The 23,227-nt window shown below is 43.6% G+C and overlaps 1 protein-coding gene across 1 annotated transcript in view; it reads right to left on the reverse strand.

Annotated features, from left to right (window-relative positions):
- Positions 1-7,485: 7,485 nt before the first annotated feature.
- Positions 7,486-23,227, reverse strand: part of GABRA5 (gamma-aminobutyric acid (GABA) A receptor, alpha 5) — a 55,998-nt gene continuing 40,256 nt past the window's right edge. The window contains exons 6-9 of the mRNA XM_010580476.1: positions 16,387-16,530; positions 10,576-10,728; positions 8,953-9,164; positions 7,486-8,011 (exon numbers count right to left, since the gene is read on the reverse strand). Coding sequence (XP_010578778.1) covers positions 7,709-8,011; positions 8,953-9,164; positions 10,576-10,728; positions 16,387-16,530 — 812 coding nt within the window. The 3' untranslated portion in view covers positions 7,486-7,708. The remainder of the gene's footprint in view (positions 8,012-8,952; positions 9,165-10,575; positions 10,729-16,386; positions 16,531-23,227) is intronic.

Here is a 23,227-nt window from a genome sequence, read left to right on the forward strand (position 1 = left end):
GCCCGCCCCCAGCCAGCGGCAGAGCACTCGGTCGTTACCCCTGTCGGGGGACCGAGTGCCGTTACGGTGCTGTATGCGGCCATCGAGTCACCCAGCCCGCCGGGAAAACCCTCACAGTCCTAGACTGACTACTCCCCTCTTCCCTTGCGGTGTGACAGCGAGCCCCGAGGCTCGAGTGGAGCTTTATGGTTCATTAATTATGGCCTCCTTCCCCTCAGGCTGTAAGGAAAAAGAAAAGGTAATGTGTAAGATTTTCCTTCTGTTGTCCTCGGTGGGCTACGTCTTAATCCCAAAGGATACTTGCACCCTCATCCCTCGGTCATTTCTACTTTTCCTCTTTTCTTCATACTCACGTGCTTTTCTCTTACTTTTCAGCACACTCTCTGCCTTTGCTGAGCCTTTTCAAATTGTGTATTCAGGTAAGGATCGTGATTATCCAGCGCACGTTTTTAACAGAAGAACATTTTGTCATACCCTGTAGTGGCAGTAAAATGTTTATATTCTCTAGCACAATAAAATGGACCCACATTTTAACTTGCCTTTCATTGCATTTTCAACAGAGGGTGAGTATCTTTTCAACCTGAGGGATACCTTTGTGGTATTTCTTGTGCAGGGGCGTAAGTCAGAGCCTCTGCCCAGCTGTGCAGGGAGCTAGTTAGCATAAATAAGGGGGGAAATGCAGACAGAGGGAATCGGGCTTACAGATCAAGTGTCTCACTTGCTAGAATGGGGTACCCCCTTTCTAGCACTGAACAGGTTCCTGAAATTGGGCACCTGAACTTCTCAGTGATTCAGTGTCGAAGGAGAGCCCTCACTGGTGGCTTTTCTGGCATCCCAGTGGCTAAGGCTGCCACCTACACCACGGGCAGCACAGGAGGGAACTGGGACTGCTCTGAGATGAACAGGGAAGGGGCTGAAACCTGTCTCCTACAGCTCCTAGAGTCCTCCAGCTGGAGGCTTGTTAGAGATTTATTTGAGACTAGAGCCGGTTTATTCTTGCTGAAGGTCTCTGTCGCTCCCACTGGAAGCACTCTGCTTTGTACAGATAATTAAATCTGCCTTGCGGTAGGAAGTTGAACCTCAGAGGTCCAGACACTTTCTGTGTGCCCTCAGCTCTGTCCTTCAGCACAGGGCTCGCCGCTCTCTTTGGCCCACAGGCAGGTGTCCTGATTTCGGCTGGGATAGAGTTAATTTTCTTTCTAGTAGCTGGTACAGTGTTATGTTTTGGATTTAGTGGGAGAATAATGTTGATAACACACTGCTGTTTTCAGTTGTTGCTAAGCAGTGTTTAGACTAAGTCAAGGATTTTTCAGCTTCTCCTGCCCAGCCAGCAAGAAGGCTGGAGGGGCACAAGAAGTTGGGAGGGGACACAGCCAGGACAGCTGACCCCAACTGGCCAAAGGGGTATTCCAGACCATGTGATGTCATGCCCAGTATATAAACTGGGGGGAGTTGGCCTGGGGGGATTGCTTCTCGGGAAATGACTGGGCATCAGTTGGCAGGTGGTGAGCAATTTTGTATATTCCAATCCTTTTATTATGATTATCATTTTAGTATTGTTATTATTATCATTATTAGTTTCTTCCTTTCTGTTCTATTCAACTGTTCTTATCTCAACCCACGAGTTTTACCTTTTTCCTTCCGATTCTCTCCCCCATCCCACTGGGTGGGGGGGGGGAAGTGAGAGAGTGACTGCGTGGTGCTTAGTTGCCGGCCGAGGTTAAACCATGACAGCAGGATATAGAGAATCCCTTCAGATGCTGCTGTGCTGCAGCTCTTCAGCAGCCTCGCGTACGCTTGCTGGCAGAAGCATGGGCATTGAGGGCAGGCAGGCCTGGACCTCTGGGGCTGGGTGACCCCTGAGCGGTTGTTCTGAGGACGTCAGTAACACCAGCCTGCAGTGAATGAACAACTGAGCCCAGATCCATTGAGGCCAAGACTGCTGTGGGTGGCTGGTTCCAGCTTTGTTATCATATGTGACAAGTTATGTGGTATTTTTTGTCCTATGTGTAGTACATCAAATTTTCCCACCTACAAATGCAACCTATCATTGTCGGTCCAGTGCATTGCAATCTATCAGTATTTCTCAAAAAGTCTCCAAATTCATCTAACTGAAATGAGTTGGTATCTTCAATCAACACTCGTAATTTCCTTTTCACTTGGTTTTTAGCCAGGGCCGATTGAAACAGCAACTTTTAAGACATGATGACTGTGAGAAGTGATAATTGCTTTTGAGGATGGCAATGAAAAGGCAAATAATGCAGTAGAGAATGGGACACTTACACTTGAGTCTAAATTAGTGGTAATCCTGGGAAGATCCTTCAGAAGTCCTTTGGGCTTCATAAAATCTAACTTCCATTCTTTCTGTCTTTCTCAAAATTGAACAAATGTCCATAACAAAATAGTGGGAGACGCAAAATTGGTAAGTTGAGAAAGTCATCTGAGACTGTCACCATGCGATGGCCATATTTAAGTGTTTGCGCTGACATAAAAACATATTAGAAGCCAGAGAGAATTTAAAGAATTTGATCAAACACTTAGAATAATTTAGGTTCCTCTGAACATTTCAGTGTCAACTCCAATCTGAGGAGCAAGGGTGTTAGGGGAAATGTATCCTTATTACAAAGAACATTATCTCCAGATTTAAAAAACAAATAGCTGTGCAAGTGCTGCATTCATCTTGTCTGCATAAACTGAATAGCAAAGCAGCTTCATTCAGTTTTCTTGAAAGTTTAATTTATATGTTGAGCAAGAATTTTTGAAAGACAAGTTTATTTCATAAAATCATTTCTTTCTCGGTTTTGTACAGATATGTTTAGTTATTCCACAGAGGGCATATTCCATTTAGAAAAAAGCAGAACACAATTCGAGATAACAGAAGAGGGCTAAGCTTTAGAAAATACATTGTTGCCTAAATTCATCCTTGGAGTAAGCTGGCACAGCTCAAATATCAGAAATAAAAACCTTTTCCATTGTATTTGACTTGTTCTTTCATTCTTAATAGGCGCAAGTGAAAAAATTTGGCAGTAGACCTGCACACACTTAGTCTCCCATGCTGAATTGTTTTAATTCACTTTTCAACTCTTTTTTTTTCACGAAAGCATACAGGAAAAACCCAATGACAAGCAATTCCTGTTTGTTACTCTCTTTGGCCATGACTAAGCTGTGATGTAGATGGGCCCCGCAGGGTCCCAGCTCACCCATACTGGGGACAGTGACACAGCTCACCCCACTCCTGAAGGCCCAAGCTCCTTCCAGAGGAAACCAGAGCAGGTTGATGCACATCCAGATACTGCCCCAGCCTGGAGCAGGACAAGGCCAAGGTGTTTACTTTGAGCCAGGATCTGGGAAATGCTCCCATCTCCCACAATTCAGATGACATCAGTGAGTAACAGTCTATCACACAAACAGTTCCACTGACTGCAGAGAGATGTAAATTGTTAGGTGTTGTGTAGTGCGAGGCAGTGGCATTTAAGTATTCCAGCCTGGAATCGATCGGCTTATTGCAGCATCTCCCAAACTATGGGACAACACCTACTGTTCAGGCAGGAGCACATGCTGCGAGGTGGCTGCTTCTTCTATCATTTCAATTCTCAGCAAGGATTTGGAGTGCATGGGATTCTCCAGGAAATGTAAGGTGGATGGTTTCTTCGGGAAACTTCAACCTGGTTTAGCAAATCCACAATAACAGAATGAGCTCTAATCATTATTTTCTGCCTTTACCTTAAAACACAGAAAGTGACAGTCAATGTAACTGGAAGAGATTTATGTATAGAATGTCTGTGGTGCCATATGCTTTTGGCAGGTAATTATTAGGTCCTCTACTCATCCGGTAAACTCTGATAAATTGTTTGCTAAAGTAAAGCAAAGGGCCTGATCATGCAACCATGCAACTCTGCTGTTTGCAAGTAGTTCCATATTCAGTGAAGACAAGGAGGCTTTCCACTAAGTAAAATAGGTCAGATTTAGAGCTCCTGGCACTGTGTCTGCAATGGAGACCAGAAAATGATGCAGAGCCATTCAGGGCAAGGTTCAGACTTGGGTGTAAGCAAATAAAGCACAGTAGACTCTGGGGCAGACAGAATGGCTCTGGAGAAGATGCTGTAAAGATCGCTCCGAGTTTCTCATTCATGTTTCTCATTCAGGTTTTTTGTGGAAGTCTGAGGAAAGCATCCTCTGGAGGTTCGCAGATTGTTCATAGTTTTTCACCGTTTAGTAAATACAGGCTCCGCATTGTCCCAGAACCACTCTGGTGCCACTTTCACAAGTACTCTGTGGCCTAGGGTCTGACTCGGCGTTCCTGCACTCCAGCCTTCTCTTGAGGAAGAACATTTGCTGAGTAGCCGTATGGGATCAGGAGAAAGGTCTGGATAGTGCAGTATCCTTCCTCTGAAAGTGGCCAGAAGCAGAGTTTTTTGGGGGAAGAGGAACAGGGCACATATATATGATATTCCTCCCAAGTACTCCTTTAGCTTCTAGCAATCAGCATCTCAGCATCCTGATATAGTTTAAATCTATTTAGAGAATTGTGCAAAAGTCCCACGCTCCAGATTGAACTTGAACCCACAGAATGTGGTTTCAGTCAGTGACTGTCCAATTAGTTCCTTAATCTTTGGAACATAATTGTTCAATAACTGTTTGTATTTTAAAACCGTCTAACTACCTAATCTTCCTGTGAAACAAAAAAAACCAAAACCAAAACCAAACCCACCATGTTTTTCATGTAGCTTGAATATCTGGCATCTGAGGGGAAGAAGTGCTAAGAATCAAGCTTTGCAATTGCAAATATTATCATAAATAATAATGTGTGATAAGAAAGCTTGAGCCTGTGCCACCTGTAGGCTGCCAGAATGGTTGGGAAGAGAATTGACCTTACAGGTACTGATACATACCTGCCAACAACATGGTAGTGTGTGTACATATGGGGTCAAAAAAACCCGGTAAATGATCAAGGGGACTATCTCCTGATGCGTCCTCACCAGCCCACCCATCATCCTCAGATGCCTGGTTGAGGAAGATTAATTTGGTGCATTATGCTGTGTCACTGATGTTGCTAGAGTTATATCTCATCTGTTATTCTGGTGAGACCAGAAATAGCAAGCTGTTGGTAAACCGATTCCTAGCAAGAAGCCGTGTCCAGATGTGTTATCCAGCACACATCAATCTGCCACAGCTGTCAGTGGCAGACCCTATCGTCACCAACCACAGGAAAAGATTCGAGGGCAGTGAGCAAACGCTCATCTGCAGGGCTGCAGGCAGACTCCCTCAGTGATTAACAAGACCCTACCATGCCCCTCATTTCACGGTCACTTTGCCTTGCCACAGGAGGAATGTGCACCCATATGAAGTGCTTAGAAGAAAAGTTCTCCAGGTGTGCACATCCTGACTAAGAGGAATTGTTAAGTTTGCTAGCCCTGACAGCATGTTAGGCTCACCTCTCCTTGAGTGGATATTCAGCCTCTAGGAGCCTAGCATGGCATTCATTGTACATCTCTATGGCCACAGGAAGAGGCAGAAGAGATTTGCAGCTGAGAGGGTCTGTCTTGCATATGCAGAAAGAGCTGCACCCCTCTGCCAGTTGCCAGGTGGTTTTAGCTGTTTCAGAGGTGCTCAGTGAGCGCATCACTGGGGACACCCCGTACAATGTCTGTGCACTTCACTGCACTGCATCCCTGTTGGACTTGGCAAAGCTACGTGCTCTTCACGGAGAAAACAGGAGGTCTTGTTGGCTCCAGCCTTTTCATGGGACTAACCTGCATGCAAGAAAAGAAATAGCTAAGGGCCTTTATAAAGTTTCACCTCCCAACAGACTCTGCAATTTTTCAGTTTTTGATCCCCAAAGGGCCAGATTCATCCCAATTTTGAAAACAAAGAAATGATAAACAAGGAGGTGTGTGGCTGCTGGGGGCCACACAGGAAGCCTACATGAGAACAGAGATCCAAATCCTCCCCTTGGCTCAGGATAGCACTGTAACTAATAGATGGGCATGCCCCTCCCCTGCTCCTCTTTACCAGCTTCCAGTCAGCCGCTCAGTCCCGTGGCTTCTCTGTGGCCACTGAGAATTTGCAAAGTTTTAATTGCACAGCATCAAACAAAAAGCTGCAAAAAGGAATAGGTACATGAGATTTTTTTCTTGGCAATGTTTAGGAATGAAGGGGATGAAGAGAAGACACACAAGAAGCCCAGACAGCTCCCCGGTCCCGGACCAGACCCTCACCTCAAAGTGAAGCACGAACTCTCCTCTCTATCCCAAACAGAACATAGGGCTGATGCTCCATAGCAAGATAGCACCTAATTCTGAAACGTCTCAATTCACTGTCTTCACTCAGTATGTACCTTTCTGGGCAACAGTGAGGATGCGTCACGGGCACACATGTGATCGAGTGCGTGCATGTGTGCTTTCCAATTAATTCTTCCAGCTCTTGCGATTTTTTGGTCTCTCTAAAAGGATAACCAGTATAAGAATGACATTTTGCAATCAAATGTTGAATGTGTTTTTTATTTAAACATTAAGATTAAATTACAAAAGCTTCTGGAACAAGGAAAGGATGCCAAGGAGGAAAGAGCTGAAAACTCATTGCATTTTCTCATTCATTGTAAAAGCAAAACACATTGGCAGCAGCAAGGCGTTTTATAGAAAAGTTTCAGATGGACAGTACAAAGACCTTTCTGTCAATATTGTCACTGAAACACCTTGCTGTCATGAAGCACATCTTTTTTTATGATCACACTTCTTGGTGTTGGCTGATTGGTTTTCATTGTGGGAAACAATAATTAGTGCAGATTTACTGTAATTCTTTACTGTTAATCTCTGCTAATATAATGCAATCTTCTTCTTGGGAAAATGGCCAAACATCATTTACTTTACCCTAATAAAAATGTCTACTGCTGCTGTTAAAAGTTTTATTTGTACAAGTATGTTCCTAATCTATGTTAATTTCATGCAATATATCTCTAATTTTTGGAGTAAATACTGAGAATCATTCGAGAAAATTCCTTGGAATGCAAAATCCAAACAAACTTTGTATTTTTTTAAGGGCAAGATTCCACCACCTTTATTTACACAAGTAGCATCCTGCTCCCTATGTTATTTCACTGCAAGCTAGAGGCTCAAGCAGTGAAAATCAGCATAGCCCCATTAGGATTTACTGCATTGTATCAACCTCCAATGAAAATTGGGCTGAGCAGTTTTTTTCTGTGGAGTAATACACTACCTATAACCAGTAAAGGTGCTCAAACATAGCCCTACACTTAATAATTTGGCACATTTACAACTGGCGTTACTCAGTAACTTATCAGATGACAATAGTGGAGCTCTTCTGTAAAATATAGGTTAAGCCTATATTTGTATGACTGTACACCTGAAGTATAAAAACCACGATATGTAGTACACTTGAACAGTTAAAAAATATAACTTATTTTATTTGTAAACTATCAATGCAAGATACTCAGCAGCAAAGAAGCCATGTTCAATGTCTTCTGATCTTTTATAAAGATCTGTTGCTGTAAGTAATATAATCGTCTCTGAAACATCTGAGGTTACATGTAGAAACAATCAAGGCAATATTATTTGTACATATTATTAAACATGCAAAAAACTTCCTGAAGAATATTGCCCAAATGTAGAAAGTCGTCTGGATCTCAAATTTTCCTTGGTAGCATCTGCTTTGTAAGTATGGCTCACATGTGGCTTTAGAGTCCTTCAGTTTATTTTGGAGAATTGGCACCTTTAATAACAGGCTCCCTATTCAAATACGTGGCCCAATAAACTAAGTTAAAAGTTCCAAACAGCACTGGAAAAATTATCCGGGACATTTTGTCAATCTTACTGATGCTGTTGTAAGTCTTTTTGCTTTCAGCAGGCTTTTCTTCTGCAGACTTCACTGGAGCAGATGCAGCGTTTGAGATGACGGATGGGGCTGAGTCCTTTGGCATGTTTGGTGCCGGGGTCATCTTCCCAGTGCTGTAAGTATTAGTTGATTTATTTCCTAGCAATTGGTGCTCTTTTTTCTGCAGTGTAAAGAACAAAACATTAGACTGCAGGAACAAAGTGGAAACACGTTCTCAAGATATTAACCCAAAAATCTAAGTACCGTAATCAATCATGCTAACGAATGCCTATTGGCTATTCCGACTTTGACTACTAAACAGCTGTTTCTGCCTTGACTTTATAGCCCTTACTCAGCTTAAACTTTCCTTGATGGCAGAGAAAGCTAAGAGCAGCCAGCCGGACCCGGATCCCACCTGGCATGTGTATTAGCATCTTCTTTTGTCAGGGCAATGCTGTCCCGCACCTGCAGAGGTTGCTGCCCTGCGGGCAGCTGCCAAGACATGAACCTCACCTTCCTGGCTGCAGCGAGGAGCGTGGTGCAGGGCTCACTGCCCCTGCCAGCTTGCCCTCTTTGTATTGCTCTTTCAGGATGCCTGCGGGTACAAGCTCTCTCTAGGAGATCATTTGCTAAGAGTCAGTCCTATTCCAAAATTTTCATTTCAGCGTGAAACCCAAAAGTTCCTTTTTTCACAGAGCCGCTATTTTGTCTCTTTTTTATTGGGGATACTGTGGCTGGACCCTGACTCACGGAGCTCAATGTGAGCTTTGCCATTTATTTGGGAGAGCACATAGGGAGTGCTCTGCCAAGATATGTTTCATAGTATATGTCTGCTATTATCAGAAGTTTGGTCACTGAAATCCCATGCCACGTGTACTCAATGCCATATAACCTTCTGAAAACACTCCTCTTCATATAGATGGTAAAGAATGATAGTTTATCTCTGTGAAGAGATGGCAGCATATTTCCTTGAAAATTTTCCTCTATAGGAAGGTGAAAGTATGCCATGAAGTAATTAAATACATTTTTCACAAAGAAGCTGAAAATTGTTCATTCAGTTATTTGAACTATGCTGAGTACCTGCTTTTTATTCTAGGTATCTAAAAAATGTAAGGTAAGCACCTTGATTTTAGCAGCTTCCAGGGCTTTTTTGCCATCCCATGCCCAACTCCTCTTGGTGAAATAATTGACTGTTGCAAATTCAATCAATGCAGAAAATACAAAGGCATAGCAGACAGCTATAAACCAGTCCATTGCAGTAGCGTAGGCCACTTTTGGCAAAGAGTTACGGGCACTGATACTTAAGGTGGTCATGGTGAGGACTGTTGTTACTCCTGTAAAGAAGGAAAACAAAAAGAGACAGAGATCAGTTTGGTAGTCCTTACAAGATCCCTAACGACTTACAAGCAGGCCCCAATTCAGCAGGATAGCTAAGTAGGCCACATGAAGTCAGTTAGCATTTGCATATTACGGTCTGAAAGAGTAAGATACTTTGCTCTCCAAGAAAAAATGAAAGCCTCCACCCTCAGGTGTTTACTTCTGTGGTGTTCTGGTTATCTCTAGTTATAGCATATTTAAATAAGTATTTTTAGGGGTAATGCAAACCCAGCTGTTACATAAACCAGAACCTTACTGGTATTTTATCCCTGTATACTGATGCATGGCATGTATAAAGCATCCCTCATTAAGGGGTACATTATAAAATCAGTGAGCAACCTGTTTAGCAGTAACTGTCAGAATAAAGTGGGATTACAGATTTTATTTTCTTACATGGTGATTTTATGTATGAAATGTTGGATGTTATTGATTTCCTTGGCTGTAGCTCCTCCTTTCCCCATAGGTCAGTAAATGACAGAGCTGCCACTACTTCCCTCTGGGGAGGATGCCCCCAGTAGAACAAAATTCAGCTCTCAGTTACAGCTTTGTAAACCTAGAATGGGTACCACTGGTCAGCAAAGCGGTGCTGGTACCTGTATTCTCCCCATACAACTTGCTGAACTGATTTTTGGTCAAAGCTGCCAACTGATTTCAGCAGGTTTGTACAGAGGAATGACCCTTTTAAGAACAGATGAATGAAGTTTTACATAATAAACTGTTCCTGCTCCCCTCATTTTTCATCTAGGGAAAATTTTGTATTTCATCAACCTTCGCTTAAGACTGTGTTTATTTTCTGCAATCTTTTAGTGATAAATAGAGTAATTTAAGACACCCCAAAGGATTTTTCCATGACAACTTCTGTAGTAAATATATGTTTTCTAAATGCAAAATCATATTAATTTGTTTGATGGTAATGGAGATAATTGTCAGTAATTAACCTCTACATGGTTTTCCCAGATAAACATCTTAAAACAGAGATAAACAAAATGTCTTGAAGTGAAATCTGTTTCAAATGCTTAGCTACAGTATACACTAAATATGACAATATGTATGCTTTTTTGTTCTAAGCCATCCAGTATTTTACCTGAGTGGAAAAAACGCCCACAAATCGCACCAATCTAGTTCTTCTATCTTCTGTCCTTAACCTTCATATAATTGATTCTTGAGAAATTTCTTTCATAACTTTACCAAAAAAGCCCAGACAGTGTTTTTAAATGGGTTTTGAGTTTAAACTGGAAGAGAACAAGGGAACGTCTAGAGCATCTCAAGCAGAAATAAGCATTAGTGCACTGTGGTTTTGTTACAGCAAAACAATTCCACAAGCCAGACCGATCCTTCCCGCATGCTGGGAGAAAGTGGGATACTCACCAAAGACAGTCCTAGCAGGGACAGATTCTCTGTTTAGCCAAAATGACACTTGTGATAAGATCACAGTCATAATGCAAGGAAGGTACGTCTGGATGACAAAATAACCGATTTTTCTTTTCAGATGAAAATGGGCTGTCATAATAGTATATTCACCTAGAAGGAGAAAAAATGTGCATGTGGGTAAAATAAGGGAGGCTTACTGATTTAGGGACTTAAGCAGGCCAGCTCCACCTTCCCCCTCCCCATTTGAGGATACCATTCAGCCATTCTTAATTGCATGAAAAATGTCTGGGATTCTGTGCTGTGGATAACCAGGACTTGAGACAGAGGTGCTGCTAGATCCTGCTAGTCTTCACATTCAGCCCCTAAAAGCAGAAGACGACCGACTACTCCTACTGCACTGAAAAGCTGCAGTCCTTTTATGCACCTGGGATGTCTTGATAGTCACAGGCTTAAAAAATCCAGGTTGCTGGTACTGCCTCAGTCCTGCCTGGTTTTGACTCAGTTCTACAAACTGTCTTACCAGAGTAATGATTAAGGCCACCTACTCTTAGAAACCTGATTTAGCAGCAGGAGTTAACCTCATTAGGGAAACTGTTATTGCCAAGCCATCAGTTTTCAAGAATGAGAACAGGTCCAGACATTCCTTCTGCACCACACTTTGGGGACTGCCTGTCCCAGTGTCAGTGCTGCCAAAATTGCAGCTTTGCACATGGATCCTGGGATGTCTTATTGATCTGAGTACCCAAACCCATCAGATTGCTTCTCCAGAAAAAAAAAAGTCCCTCTAGTGCATGCAGTTTGCTTAGAATTTGGTACACCTTAGCCCTTGCAAAGATAATCTGTTTCCAGATAGACATTGTGCCATTGTTCACTTCTGCAATGAATATGGTACTGCCTGCATGGAAAATTCACTGAAAGCTGCCACAGCAGTGCTAAATTCCATGTCTTTTTTATATGCCAAATTCACAGCATTGCCTTAATCTGCCTTTTGTCAGGTCCTCTGAATTTCAATAAAAGCCTAAAAAAATGCACTCTAAAATCGACAGACCAGCTGTCACCTTCCCTAATGTTTCAGAAAAAATCAAAACTCAACCGGTTCTTTCAGACTGTTCCTGGAAAACGATATAGTTGTTACTGAAGGCTATGATGGTAACTGCTCCCCAAAGCCAAAATCTTGCTAGCTAAAAACAGGCTACTATTTGCCTAGGAAAAATAAGAGTAAAAACAAAATGTAAGAATAAAAAACAACCAACCCCTTCAAGCCCTAACATCTCCACTCACATTGATACCAAATTAATTTAAAAGCATGCATCCTTCAGCTGGGTACTGATGAATCAGAGTAATGCCTGTTCTGAAATATATATTGTCCTCCAAGAACAAAACAAATATAGCTATAATCTCTGTTGGAAGACTTGACTGTTAGTCTCTATAGACCAGCCACAAAAGGAAAATCTGTAACAGACTGATTCTGCCTTGAGTGAATAGCCTGAGTTGAGCTGTGGCCAGCATTGCTAAGCAGTTAGATTTGGCAGATTATTTCTAAGTGACAATATGGCTAATTAGCAGAGAACAGGTCTACAGTGAAATGGCTTTTGCAGGTATAGCTGCACTGATATGTTATGCTAGAGGAGCTCTGCTATTCTGGATGAAGTGTACAGACCTTGTTCGTGCTGAGGATTTTAGACAGAAAGACTGGAATAGCACAGAAATACCTTACCTGACAGCCTGCCTCAACCTTTATGACTTTCTTCTGGAGTCTGATTTTCTGGCACAACAGTTCCCTGAAGGGGGATGTGGAGATGGACAGGGAATGTGGTGAAACTGGGGAGAAAAACCCTGTGAAGCAGCATCTAATTCACTTCCATTTATTGTCATTTTGAACCAGGGATGTGGTCTCAGGAGGAACCCCACTTGCTCTTTATTTAGAACCATTTAGTTTGTGGATTACCCATAAAATATGCCAGGAGCAGCAGGTCTATGTGCCTGTAATCTGAGTTGCTACTGCACTGGGATGTGTTTGAGTCACAGTTTCCCTGCTCGCTAAAGAGTGACTATGTGCATTATTGATTTTGACAGTATGCTTTTGGAGCCGGAATAAAAAAAATCTACACAGCTTCAGCAGAGCAACAGGATCCCCTTTTTACCTTTTTAAAATGCAGAAAATGAATGCCTACAGTTTGATGGCCCTCTGCAGCCGATTTTTCCTTATCATTTTCTTTAACCTATCAAAGCTCTTGTCTCCACTGAAATAATGATATCGCTTTGATTTCGTACTTGCTCTTCTTCCAATCAATATCTTCTCCGGTTTCCCATGCTGTCCCTTTCAAAAATGCCTACACTAGGAATGCTTTCTCCAGCAGACTTGGGGCTTAAGAAAACCCCACAGCTTGGTTTTTAAAGCCCTGGGACCACTGCTTAAAGTAAAGCTAAAAGCTGCCTGAGTTGGCCTTTTGTTTATATAGAACAAAATCCTGGGTCTGTTGGAGTGGCAAAGCTCCCTTTTACTTCTGTAAGGCCACTGTTTATCCTCAGATCATAAGCTTTCTTGAGCAAGAGCTAATTTTTGTTATGGGTTTATGTAGCACTTAAAAGAGAATCCTGTTCCTGATGGAGTCCACTCATCAGTGCACAAAACAATTTTAATAACAAATTTAGCACTAATCAAAAGCCCTAGAGCGGGAATGGCTGCATTTCTTCACAGAGCTATGCTACTGTGCTGCTGCTGGTCTTAAGGGTTTTTTTTAATGCTTTAAAAGCTGCTATAGGATTTTTTTGGTGTCTAGATGATGGAGTTCTGGAGATCATGCTTACAAATTTTCCAGGATCTTACATGCATTCTTCCATTGCCATTATGCTGGGATTCAATAGAGTATTTTAATGAGGCTGGACCAGCCCCCAGGCTCGTTTGTTTACTGGATATACCTGGACTCAGGTGTATCAACAGCTGTTATGGCAAGATCCTGACATTAGGTCTGCGATGCTGCATCCCTCACCATGCTGACATCCAGAATCTTTTGGCTCATGAGAAAAGCATGTCCTTTTTACAGTGATGCAGGGGAAAGATTCATCTCAAGGAAAAAAATCAGAATTATTTCGTGCAAAATGAGGGGTTGAATGCTTCTTTTATTATTTAGGCTTTGGATATTTCAAAGCTCAGGCTCCAGCTGGCAGAAGATAAAAGAGTGGGTTTTTGTTTTGTTTTGTGGCACTGCAGATCCTACGTTAGCAATGAGAGATTCTGAGTATGGGGAACAGAACTGGGCAACCATTTGTGGAAAGCAGCAAGATCCACTTGGACCCAAATCCCGTATCTGATTCTTTTCAGCACTTGTACCACCAGGACATAACAGATGTTGGGGCTGTTGGAAGCAGTGTGAGTAGTCAAATAACTTCTCTTTGGGGGGGATGACATTTGGGGATGTTAGCACAAAGAAAAAAAACCAACAAACAGGTGGCACATGTCAGAGCTATTTTCTGTGGCATGGCTAAAATGTTCCCAATTTCAAGACTGGTTCGTGAATTGGGAGTGCTAGGATATTTTTTCTGAGAAGACAGCCAAACTTAGCGGCTTGCCTACAAAATCAGCAGAATCCCAAGGGACTGGTGCAGGTCCAGCACTTCCATTTAGAAAAGAAAGTCTGCTAGAAAGGAGAGCATAAATGTCCTATGACATACACAAACATTTTGCCTGTGCAACTGCAAGGGCTGTGTAGTTTGACGTGTGTCAAAAAACCCACAAAAGATCCAAGCGCTTGGATCTGTGCAATAGCTATTTGGGTTTTCTTTTTTATGTTCAACAATTCAGTAGAAGGAAGAAATGCTTTAGATGGTCGTTCATAAGTAACCCTGATTACTGGCCTCCTACGAGCTTGATGAAGTCCAGAAAATCCATCGCTGACTGATGCTTTCCCTGTGCAAAATCGGATTTTTGTATTTTGCTAATCCCCGGTTACAATCTGTGTCCTGCTCTTTGTGATCCACCCTGCAATCAGAATCCAGCCAGCCCAGATGTAACCCGGGACATTAATATAAAATCTTGACGTTGGAAAACAAGCATTTATTAGCCTAAATCTCAAGATACAGGAGGGAGGTGGTTACCAGGCAGAAACTTTGGGATATGTCTGAAGAGTCCCCTGTTTTCTTGGTCTGAGGAGTACAAGGAGCTTTCACAGGCAAAGCTGCAAACTGGAAGTGGCCTGGAGCTGACACGCTGGAGCACTCACTGCCTGGGCTGGATGGTTTTCTTGCGCTGAGGAGCAGGACGAGTTTGTAGGAGATGCCCCAGTACGTCCTCTGGATCTTTTTCTTGGCAACAATGAAGGCGAGAGGGGAGTTGCCGTTCATTGCAGAAAACAACGCGGCTATGATGGTAAACTGGTAAGGAAAAAAGTGTCTTTGCTCTTTAATGGGAGATAGTGTACCCATCCTTTTTCTGCAGCGGTGGCTGCTCTGACTCTGTCTATAGTCTTCTCTTGACTTTAGGAATCTTTGCTTTAGCAACAGCTTTGTGTCTCCCAAAATGGGCGAGGCGGGGGTGAAGCTCTATAGGATGGAGACAGCGGTTGTGTTCAGTGGCTCCCCTGCGCTGCCGGAGGCAAGCCTTCCCTCGCTTTGTGCCCTCTTTGGAGAGTAAGCGGCAAGCTTAGCTGCCCCCCGTTTTTATTTGCCATGTTTGGACAGTTTGAGCAGAAAGCTTTACGCACCTTCATGTTTCGGTCCAGCTACCTTGGTGTACGAGTGTACGTTTACCTGTTTTCACATCTCCTAAATTTCCTGTGGATAGTAACGGGTTCCCAACTCAACCCATACCTTGTCCTCTACAATCCTGCCTGCGGCTCAAAGCCCGTCACTTTTCACCAGGGATGCAGTACATCCCAGAAGGCTGTCGTGCTTTGCCAGCAGGAATTTCTCCTGGCCCTGTTGCTGCAGGCCGACCCCTTTCCCCACCCCAAGCCCCGCGCGACCAGCGGCCGTGGAGATGCCCCTTCCCCTCACGGCAGGCTATTTTGTTCCCCCCCGTCCCTGGCTGGATGCCACTAATGCTCTCCAGCCGAGTGCCTTGTGTAACCTGGTTAAGCCCCCGTCCTGCTGAGCCCACGTGATGCCTGTCCCGGCCCCGACCCCCCCGGGAGTCCCCCCGCCAATGCGCACCCAGGGCTGCCCTTGCGTGGGAGCCTTGAGAAGCAGGGGGGCACGGCTCACGTGGGTGCCCGGCCCGGGATTAAAGCTTCTTTGCCTCCCTAATGCTGCCACATCTGCCGCCTCCGCTCGCGGCCCCGGAGGAAATGGGAATCCTCGGGGTTCGCGCCTCCCCTCGGCCCACGTCGTCCCCCCGGACACGCTGCAGAGCCACGCCACGGCCCCCACCTGCCCTCTGCTCCCTCCCCGCTCCCCGCGGTTTCATCAAGCAAATCATTTCAAAGCGGTGATTGAGACGGATCAAGTGCGTGGGTAGTGTTTGCCTCCCGGGGTGGTTCTTCCCACAGGGAAATCAGCCAGCGACGGTGCTGGCAGCCTCGGCAAAGGCGGTCGCCAAGAGGCTGCGTGCAGCTTCTCCAGCGCTCCTGTTAAATAGTGGGAGCCTGGATGCGTCTTCAGCAAGAGCCTTGCAACGTACCTAAGAGCCAGCATACAACACTCTGAGTGTTTCGGTGCCTCTGCTAAGTAGCCAGGAACCTGCACAGGACCTCCCTAGCACCCCACGTCCCACAGATGCTTCCCTAGCCTCCTCGCAAAATAGCCGGAGCCTCTGGATCTCCCCTCCCACTCCGACTGTCAGCAATCATGGGATGGAAATATTCTCCCTACCTGTGCTGGTACTGATGTTTTCAGTTCCTACAGTTTGTCCCATCAGGTGGTACTGGTTAAGTCGTGAGCCGTCTTCGGCCACCACCACAGACGTTGTGGTGCTATTAGTCCACACATAGATCACTTCAGAGTTGGGGTAAGCATCTGTTCACAAGGGGGAAAAAAGACAGGGATGAGTAAAAAACACTGTCTAATATTTTAGTGGATCCTTAAATGATAAACAGTGGGGAGAGGGAAGAATGGATGAGTGAGAGTGAATGGAGAAAAACAAATAAAGATGATATAATCATGTTCCCATATGCCCAGCTCAAAAAATATTAGGTTGAAGCCTCTAATGTAACAGATGTGTGGGATGGTTTGTGAAAGGCTGGAACAGTGGAGGTATAAATATAATCCATCATAACCACTCGATTTGGGAAAGAGCAGCTCAGACCCATACTCACCTGGCTGGCAGCTCCTAAACCCCGGCAAGCTGCAAAACGCATTTTGCCCAAATCCCCCCTCAAAAAGACTCAGGCATCTTAAGTGCCTGGACAATGGGGACCCTCTGTGTCTCGTCCCGTCTCCAGGATAAAATACTAAGTGACAGAGTGTGCAAGTGCAGGGTCTGGTGCGTGCGCGCTGACTTTGGGATATGGACGCGTGGATGAGGGGGTAGGTCTTGCGTGCAGGCGACGGCTGTAGATGAAGGCAGCTGGCATGTGTCTGCCTGTGCCTGTGATGCTGAGGAGCAGAGATAGGATTTGGGGGTGAGACTGCATGAAGGAGAGCAGGACTGGGGGGGGGGGGCATACCAGAGAGAATGGGGGGGGGGGCGGAAACACCTGCACACCTGGAGATGCAAATGTGATAAGATTTCTCTCACATTCATTTGGAAGTCCTAGGAGATAAAGGTGGTGGCAGTACAGCCAACTCCTTCCTTTCTCTATAATGTTGCTGTTATTTTTAATGCCCTAACACCTGGAGTAATTATGCTACTATAAGGGAACCTCAGTTTTCTTTTAGAAAGACCATCAATGCTAGTTTTATTTTTTAAGCCTTCTCTGCACATAGTCTCAAAAAATCCAGGAGCTGACTACACATTTAAATATATTTTATTTAATTTAAGTAGCTCTCACATGTTTTAGAACACCTCGATCATTGAAAGCTTTCAGGTAACATTACTACAGGCATGTTACAGTAGGCTGGAGGCCATTGTACTAAAATTTCTGGAAAGCAAGCAAGGCTTACTCTCCAAATAGGAGTTGAAAAGCAGGTAGAGTTGGAAGTGGTCTGAAGTCAAATACTAATATCTCACCTTCTGCGCTCTGTAACTTGTAAGTTGGGGGTGCAGAATGTTTCCTTCTGGACAAACTCACATCCTAGTTCAATGCAATCTGTGCAGGGGGCAACACATGGTGCCTTTCCAGATACGGACTTGAGAGTCAAGGGCAAGAGGTTAGCTTGAAGGATCGTGTGTACTGGCTCCATCAGACTGCAAGTTTTGTTTGCTAGAGCTAGTAAGCTGTCTTGGAAAGCTGCAGCTCCATGGAGAACTTAAAAATTTTCACAGACAGTGGGTCAGCATGAGCTTCTGAGGCACTGCAATGGCAAGAACTATGCTAAGGCGGTCCCTTGATCCATACAACCAGGAATGTCAAAGCAGAAATTGGGAAGTGATCCCGGTTCATGTGAAGAGCATAAGTGCATGGCACAATGACCTGCAGATCACTTGGATGTTGGAGCAGGTAGCAGGGAAGAAAGCAGCACCTTCCTTTCACTGTTGTTAATCTTCCTGTGGCATCTGTGGGAAGTGCTGCCAGAGGTGGGATGCTAGGCTAGATACACCTTTGGTCTGACTGTTTATGGCTATTCGTACGTTGTTGTCCACACCTCAGAAAAGGTATGGAAATACTGAGGACAGAGAGGGGGAGAGAGTTCAAAAGGGGTTCACAAGTATCTCCAGGGACTGGAAAACAAGTCATGATTTGAAGCTTAAGGAGCTTAACTTATTTAGCTCACTGACAAGAAGCTGAGATGTGAGTCAAGCGCTGAGTATAGATACTTGCATGCAGAAATCTAAAACCAGGGTAAATTTCTTGTACTACTGACAAGAGGAGAAAAATTCAGTGCCTGAAAGATGGTTTCAGGCAGATTCAGATGAAGAACAGGACACAATTGCCTAACTGGGGGGGTGGGGTAATTAAACAGTGGATAACCTTCTGAGAAAAAAATTATGTACTACTGTCACTAGAAAGATAATGACAGGACGAGCTCTTTTTTGTCACATATCTGACAGTTGTTGCTGCTGTATTCAGGGCTGGAGCTGATCCAGGGTTTGGAAGTTGAGGAGCTACAAATCCTCCATCCCCTGTTAGCCATGCAGCTATGCAGGACTGCCCACACGCCTTCCATGTGCTTGTATTTGTAGCTGTGCAGTAAAATTACTGTAATTACATCTCATGATCCACTTTGAAAGGCTAAGAAGGAATGTCTTCCCTATTTCAAAATATTTGCATCACAAAAAGGGATGGAATTTCACCTTCCCTTTAGAGCTGAGATACTTTGTCATCTCAGAAATGTTTACAAGTTCACAACATGTTGTAAATAATTCCAAAGCCAGATCTGGACATGGCAAGTAGGAGGAGATGGGTCCATTTAAAAAGGTGCTGCAGAAAGCCCTCCTTTTTAAATGCTTATCTGGTATATGTTGGTCATGTGCTGATATCCCCAGTGAAAGCTGGATTTGTGTAGGCAGATTTGGGATTGTCAGGGAATTTGATTTTTACCTGTGTTACTTCCTATGCAAAAAAAGCATTGGACTTCTTGCTGGGATGATCCAGATGCATCCCACCTCAGCAGTTTGGTGTTACTGCAAGGATCCCAGGCACTGGGATAATTGGGTTTGTCCTGTTTTCTGCCAACAACACACAATAATTCAGCCTGACTAGATGCTTCCCAGTGAGAGTACTGTAACCAAATTCCACTGAAATTGCAACCACACAGGAACATAGGCCTGTAAAGCTTAACAAGTATTCAGATGCTTTAGTTCTCTGCTCTGCCTATCCTTGGGCATCCTAAAATAAATCAGTGCCTCTGCTTTGAATTGCAGCCTTTACTGGGTACTTAAACACATACACCAGTACAGGGTTGGAGGCTCCTACTCTGGTGAATCCCAGCATCTCCTCCTGTAAAAAAATATTTGTAATTCAGACAGAGACCAGAAGGTGCCGAAACTCCACCCAGCTCTCGCAGGTATGCCGAAGCAATACTTCGTGAGGCTGCTTTCTTTCGAAACCACAGCAGGGAAGGCTGACTGCCCATCCCAGGGCAGCTGGTGAGAAGAGAGAGCACTCAGGCAGGCAAGAGCAGAGCTTGAGGCCAGTCCCTGCCTGGGAGGAGGACTCCAGCCTGCAGGTCCTCTCTCACGGGAAGATATCTATTGCGAGGCTACAAGACAGAGACCTGTGCGACTGCTTGGCCAGGAGTAGATTATCTACGGGAGACAGGAGAATAGCCCAGCTAGAAGAGGTCCTTGTGCAGGAGCAGGATGGTTATGGCCCGGGCTTTAAGACACAAGAGGGTAACAGCTGTGTCCCCACGGAGCCCAATCCAAACCAAGGCAACCTGCAGTGATTTCCCCCCCTCAGAAGTCTGTCACATTAGGAATAGGATGAATTTACACCAGTCTACAGATACTCTATTGTGATGGATTACATATAGGATATGATCCTCATCTATCTTCCATTCAAATGTAAGAAAACATGGTCTGTGTTTTAAAATCTGTAATATAAGATTTTTGGCTTAGTGCTTCCTTTCCTCACTATAGGCCGGGCTCTGAGTGTCTAAGCCTCCTTGGGAGAAAGAGAAGAATGGAGAAAATGTCAACATGAATGTGAATGTAAAACGATACAGCTACCCCCTGAGTCCATACGTACCCTTGAGAGAAACTTACAGCTCTGACAGGAAAAAGCCACCCCATGCACCTTGCTGTGGCAGCTGAACCACTGAGCATCTCTTTTCTGGTCATCTAGATAAACATCCAAGTAGATAAACCTGTGTACTTGTAGCAGGTAGTTGTCTTCCTACTGCAAACCTTCTGCCATGTCTTCTCAGAAACCTCAAACTCCAATTATCCCAAACTTGCCTACCAAAAGCTCCAGCTCTGCTGCTGATAGCCAATGCAGTATAATTAGGCACAGTCATATTGAAAGCTGAAAGTGTGGGAGTAGTCTAGAATAATGTTATTTTGCTATTGGGATAGAGCAAGTGCTAATGGAGAGATGGTATTATCCACTGTCGTATCAAATTGTGTAAAAAAACTCTTCCACTTAAGCAAAGCTTCCAGTAGGTTGCCAACCAACCATGCTTGCTGAAGGACTGAAGAACTTCAGCCCATGCTTTCTGGAGTTATGAGAAAGGTTTACTGCTGATAAGGGAATATGGCCCTCATCTCCTCTACATGGCACACAGGGTGGGGACAAGGAATCTCCCAAAGGGTGGTAGAAAAATGTAGTAGAGGCTTTGGGTTAGCAAGCTGGGAGAATGCTGCTGGTGTTGCTGTAAAAGCAAACTCAAATTCAAAGCGACTGAAAATCCAAGTGAGACTGCTTGGTGTTTATTCTACTTTAAGCAAGTGGGCTTCTTCTGCTTTTATGAATCCAAATAATTACTTTGGTGTTCTTTAAAATCATTTTGCTGGTTTACCAAAGAAAGGGGGAAGCCTTGATAAATTATTCTTTCTCATCTTAGCTCACTCTTTCAAAAAGCAAAAAAAAAAAAAAAAGAAAAAAAAGGTAGCAGTTGAGATGAACAGCTAAAATTATAGAGGGGTATAATGTTATTAAAAGTGAGAAAATGACAACAGACATTTATTTCTAGTGGACATTTGATAAATGGTTGCAGGCTTATCACCTACCAGAATGATGAAATAAGTAATTTCTTCTCATATCTGTTTATGGATGAGCAGAGCCATTTTTCTACATTTTAACATCCAACACACACCACACAATATAAAAACAGTAAAGATCTCCCTTGCTTTTCTCCCCCCTCCCCCCTTCCTGCTCTTGTAAATGTCTGGGAAGGAAAGCACAACGTGGTCTTTCTTACGCCAGCGAACAGAGGGCAGGGGAGCGACCACAGCCAAAGGGAGGAAATACTTTTAAGACAGAGTTTCACAAAGCAGAGCAGCCAGTTGGTAAGACCTGGAGGATCCCTGCCATTCTCCTTGGCACTGAGGGCTGCCATGTTTTCCCTGTTTTCATTTGCAAATGAAACATTGTGAGCAGTACACCATCCTCCAGAATGATTGAAAAGCATTCCTCAAGCAGGGGAAAAAAAAAAAGTGTTTCTTGGCTCCTTAAGTCAAATAAACCTAAAATTGGATGACTGAGTCCAAACTTTGAGTCCATGGGACCTAGACGTATTTCTAGGACTGATTTTTTTGATGCTATAGCCCATGAAAAAAGATCACCACTGATGTCTGCCAGCAAGTTTTCGTATCTGCATGACAGGACAAGGCATAAAATAATTTAAGAAAGAAGAATCCTTCCCCAAAACACCCCCCAAACCCTTTGACAGACCTCACAGGAAGCCATAAAAGCAGTGCCTGCATAAATAAGTGAAGGCAACCTGTGAAATGTGGGAACTGTGTGTATGAGTGCCTGCCCTGCGTGCTTGAGTTGCATTCCACAATTAAACAAACCATTTATCCACAAACCATGGCTGAAACTTTTCTTTCAGAATTATGCTAGTCAGAGACTGGATTAACTTAAAGAGATACTGTAGAAAGATGACTTTTGGCTTGTTTTCTATTTTATTCATTACAATTGTGCAGTTACATTCTTAGCCTTTATCATCATGATATTTAGTACATGCAACAGTATCATCAGACTGCCTAATCTTGGGAGTATTGCTAATCCCCATCAGAGCCTGTTGATTATGAAAGATGTGCATAAATTGACAGCTTTTTTAGAAGCTCTAATTACAATCGGATATGCATACAAATACCTATCTTTCTATCTATCCATTAATGTATTTGACTCACTTAGAGGCTGTTGGACAACTTAACAGAGATCCAGATCTACAACCTCTCAGAGACTTCTGCAGGCAGTAAAACAGTGCTGCTACTAAGCCATCATGTACCAGCATGAATTCTAAGAGTGAGGCTGGATTTCCTGTGGTTTGTGCACAAATACTTTTCAAACCATTACAAAGCATCTGTCAACGGTTGTGCCTATGCAACTGAGCCCAGATTTGAGCTCTGTAATTGGAATTTCCCATTAAATTGAGTTGATAAGAATGAATTGATGTACAAATGAGATCACTCTATAGGAAGAACTAGTGGAAAAGAGATCTAGTAAAAAATGTCATTTTAAATGTAAAAATAACAAGACATGGTACTAAATATGCATGGACTGGGTCTAGGGGGAAATAGCTTTTTATAACAGTAAGTTATTAAAGTAAAACAGCAATTTAAATACTAAGAAAAATGTATTCACATATTCAATGATTAAGAGCCTAAAATGAAGGCTTTGCCATAGTGTGATGAATTCTGCTGTTCTTGGGAGAATTTGAGGGTCATGGAAATTACTTTAGGGACCTGAAATCATCAGAATTAAGACTGATCATGTAAACTGGCATGAGCTTACAGCATATGGATAAACAGCATGCATGATTTTAAATATGTGCCACGGACAAGAAGTGTAATATGTATAAATATACCAGATTACAAATTTGCATCACACAGAATCACAGAATGGTTGGGGCTGGAAGGCAGCTCTGGAGATCATCCAGTCCCACCCCCTGCTCAAGCAAGGGACACCAAAAGCAGGTTTTCCAGGACCATGTCCAGTCAGGTTTT

The sequence above is a fragment of the Haliaeetus leucocephalus genome, unplaced genomic scaffold, assembly GCF_000737465.1.
Source record: "Haliaeetus leucocephalus isolate CR32 unplaced genomic scaffold, Haliaeetus_leucocephalus-4.0 Scaffold712, whole genome shotgun sequence".
NCBI lineage: Eukaryota > Metazoa > Chordata > Aves > Accipitriformes > Accipitridae > Haliaeetus > Haliaeetus leucocephalus.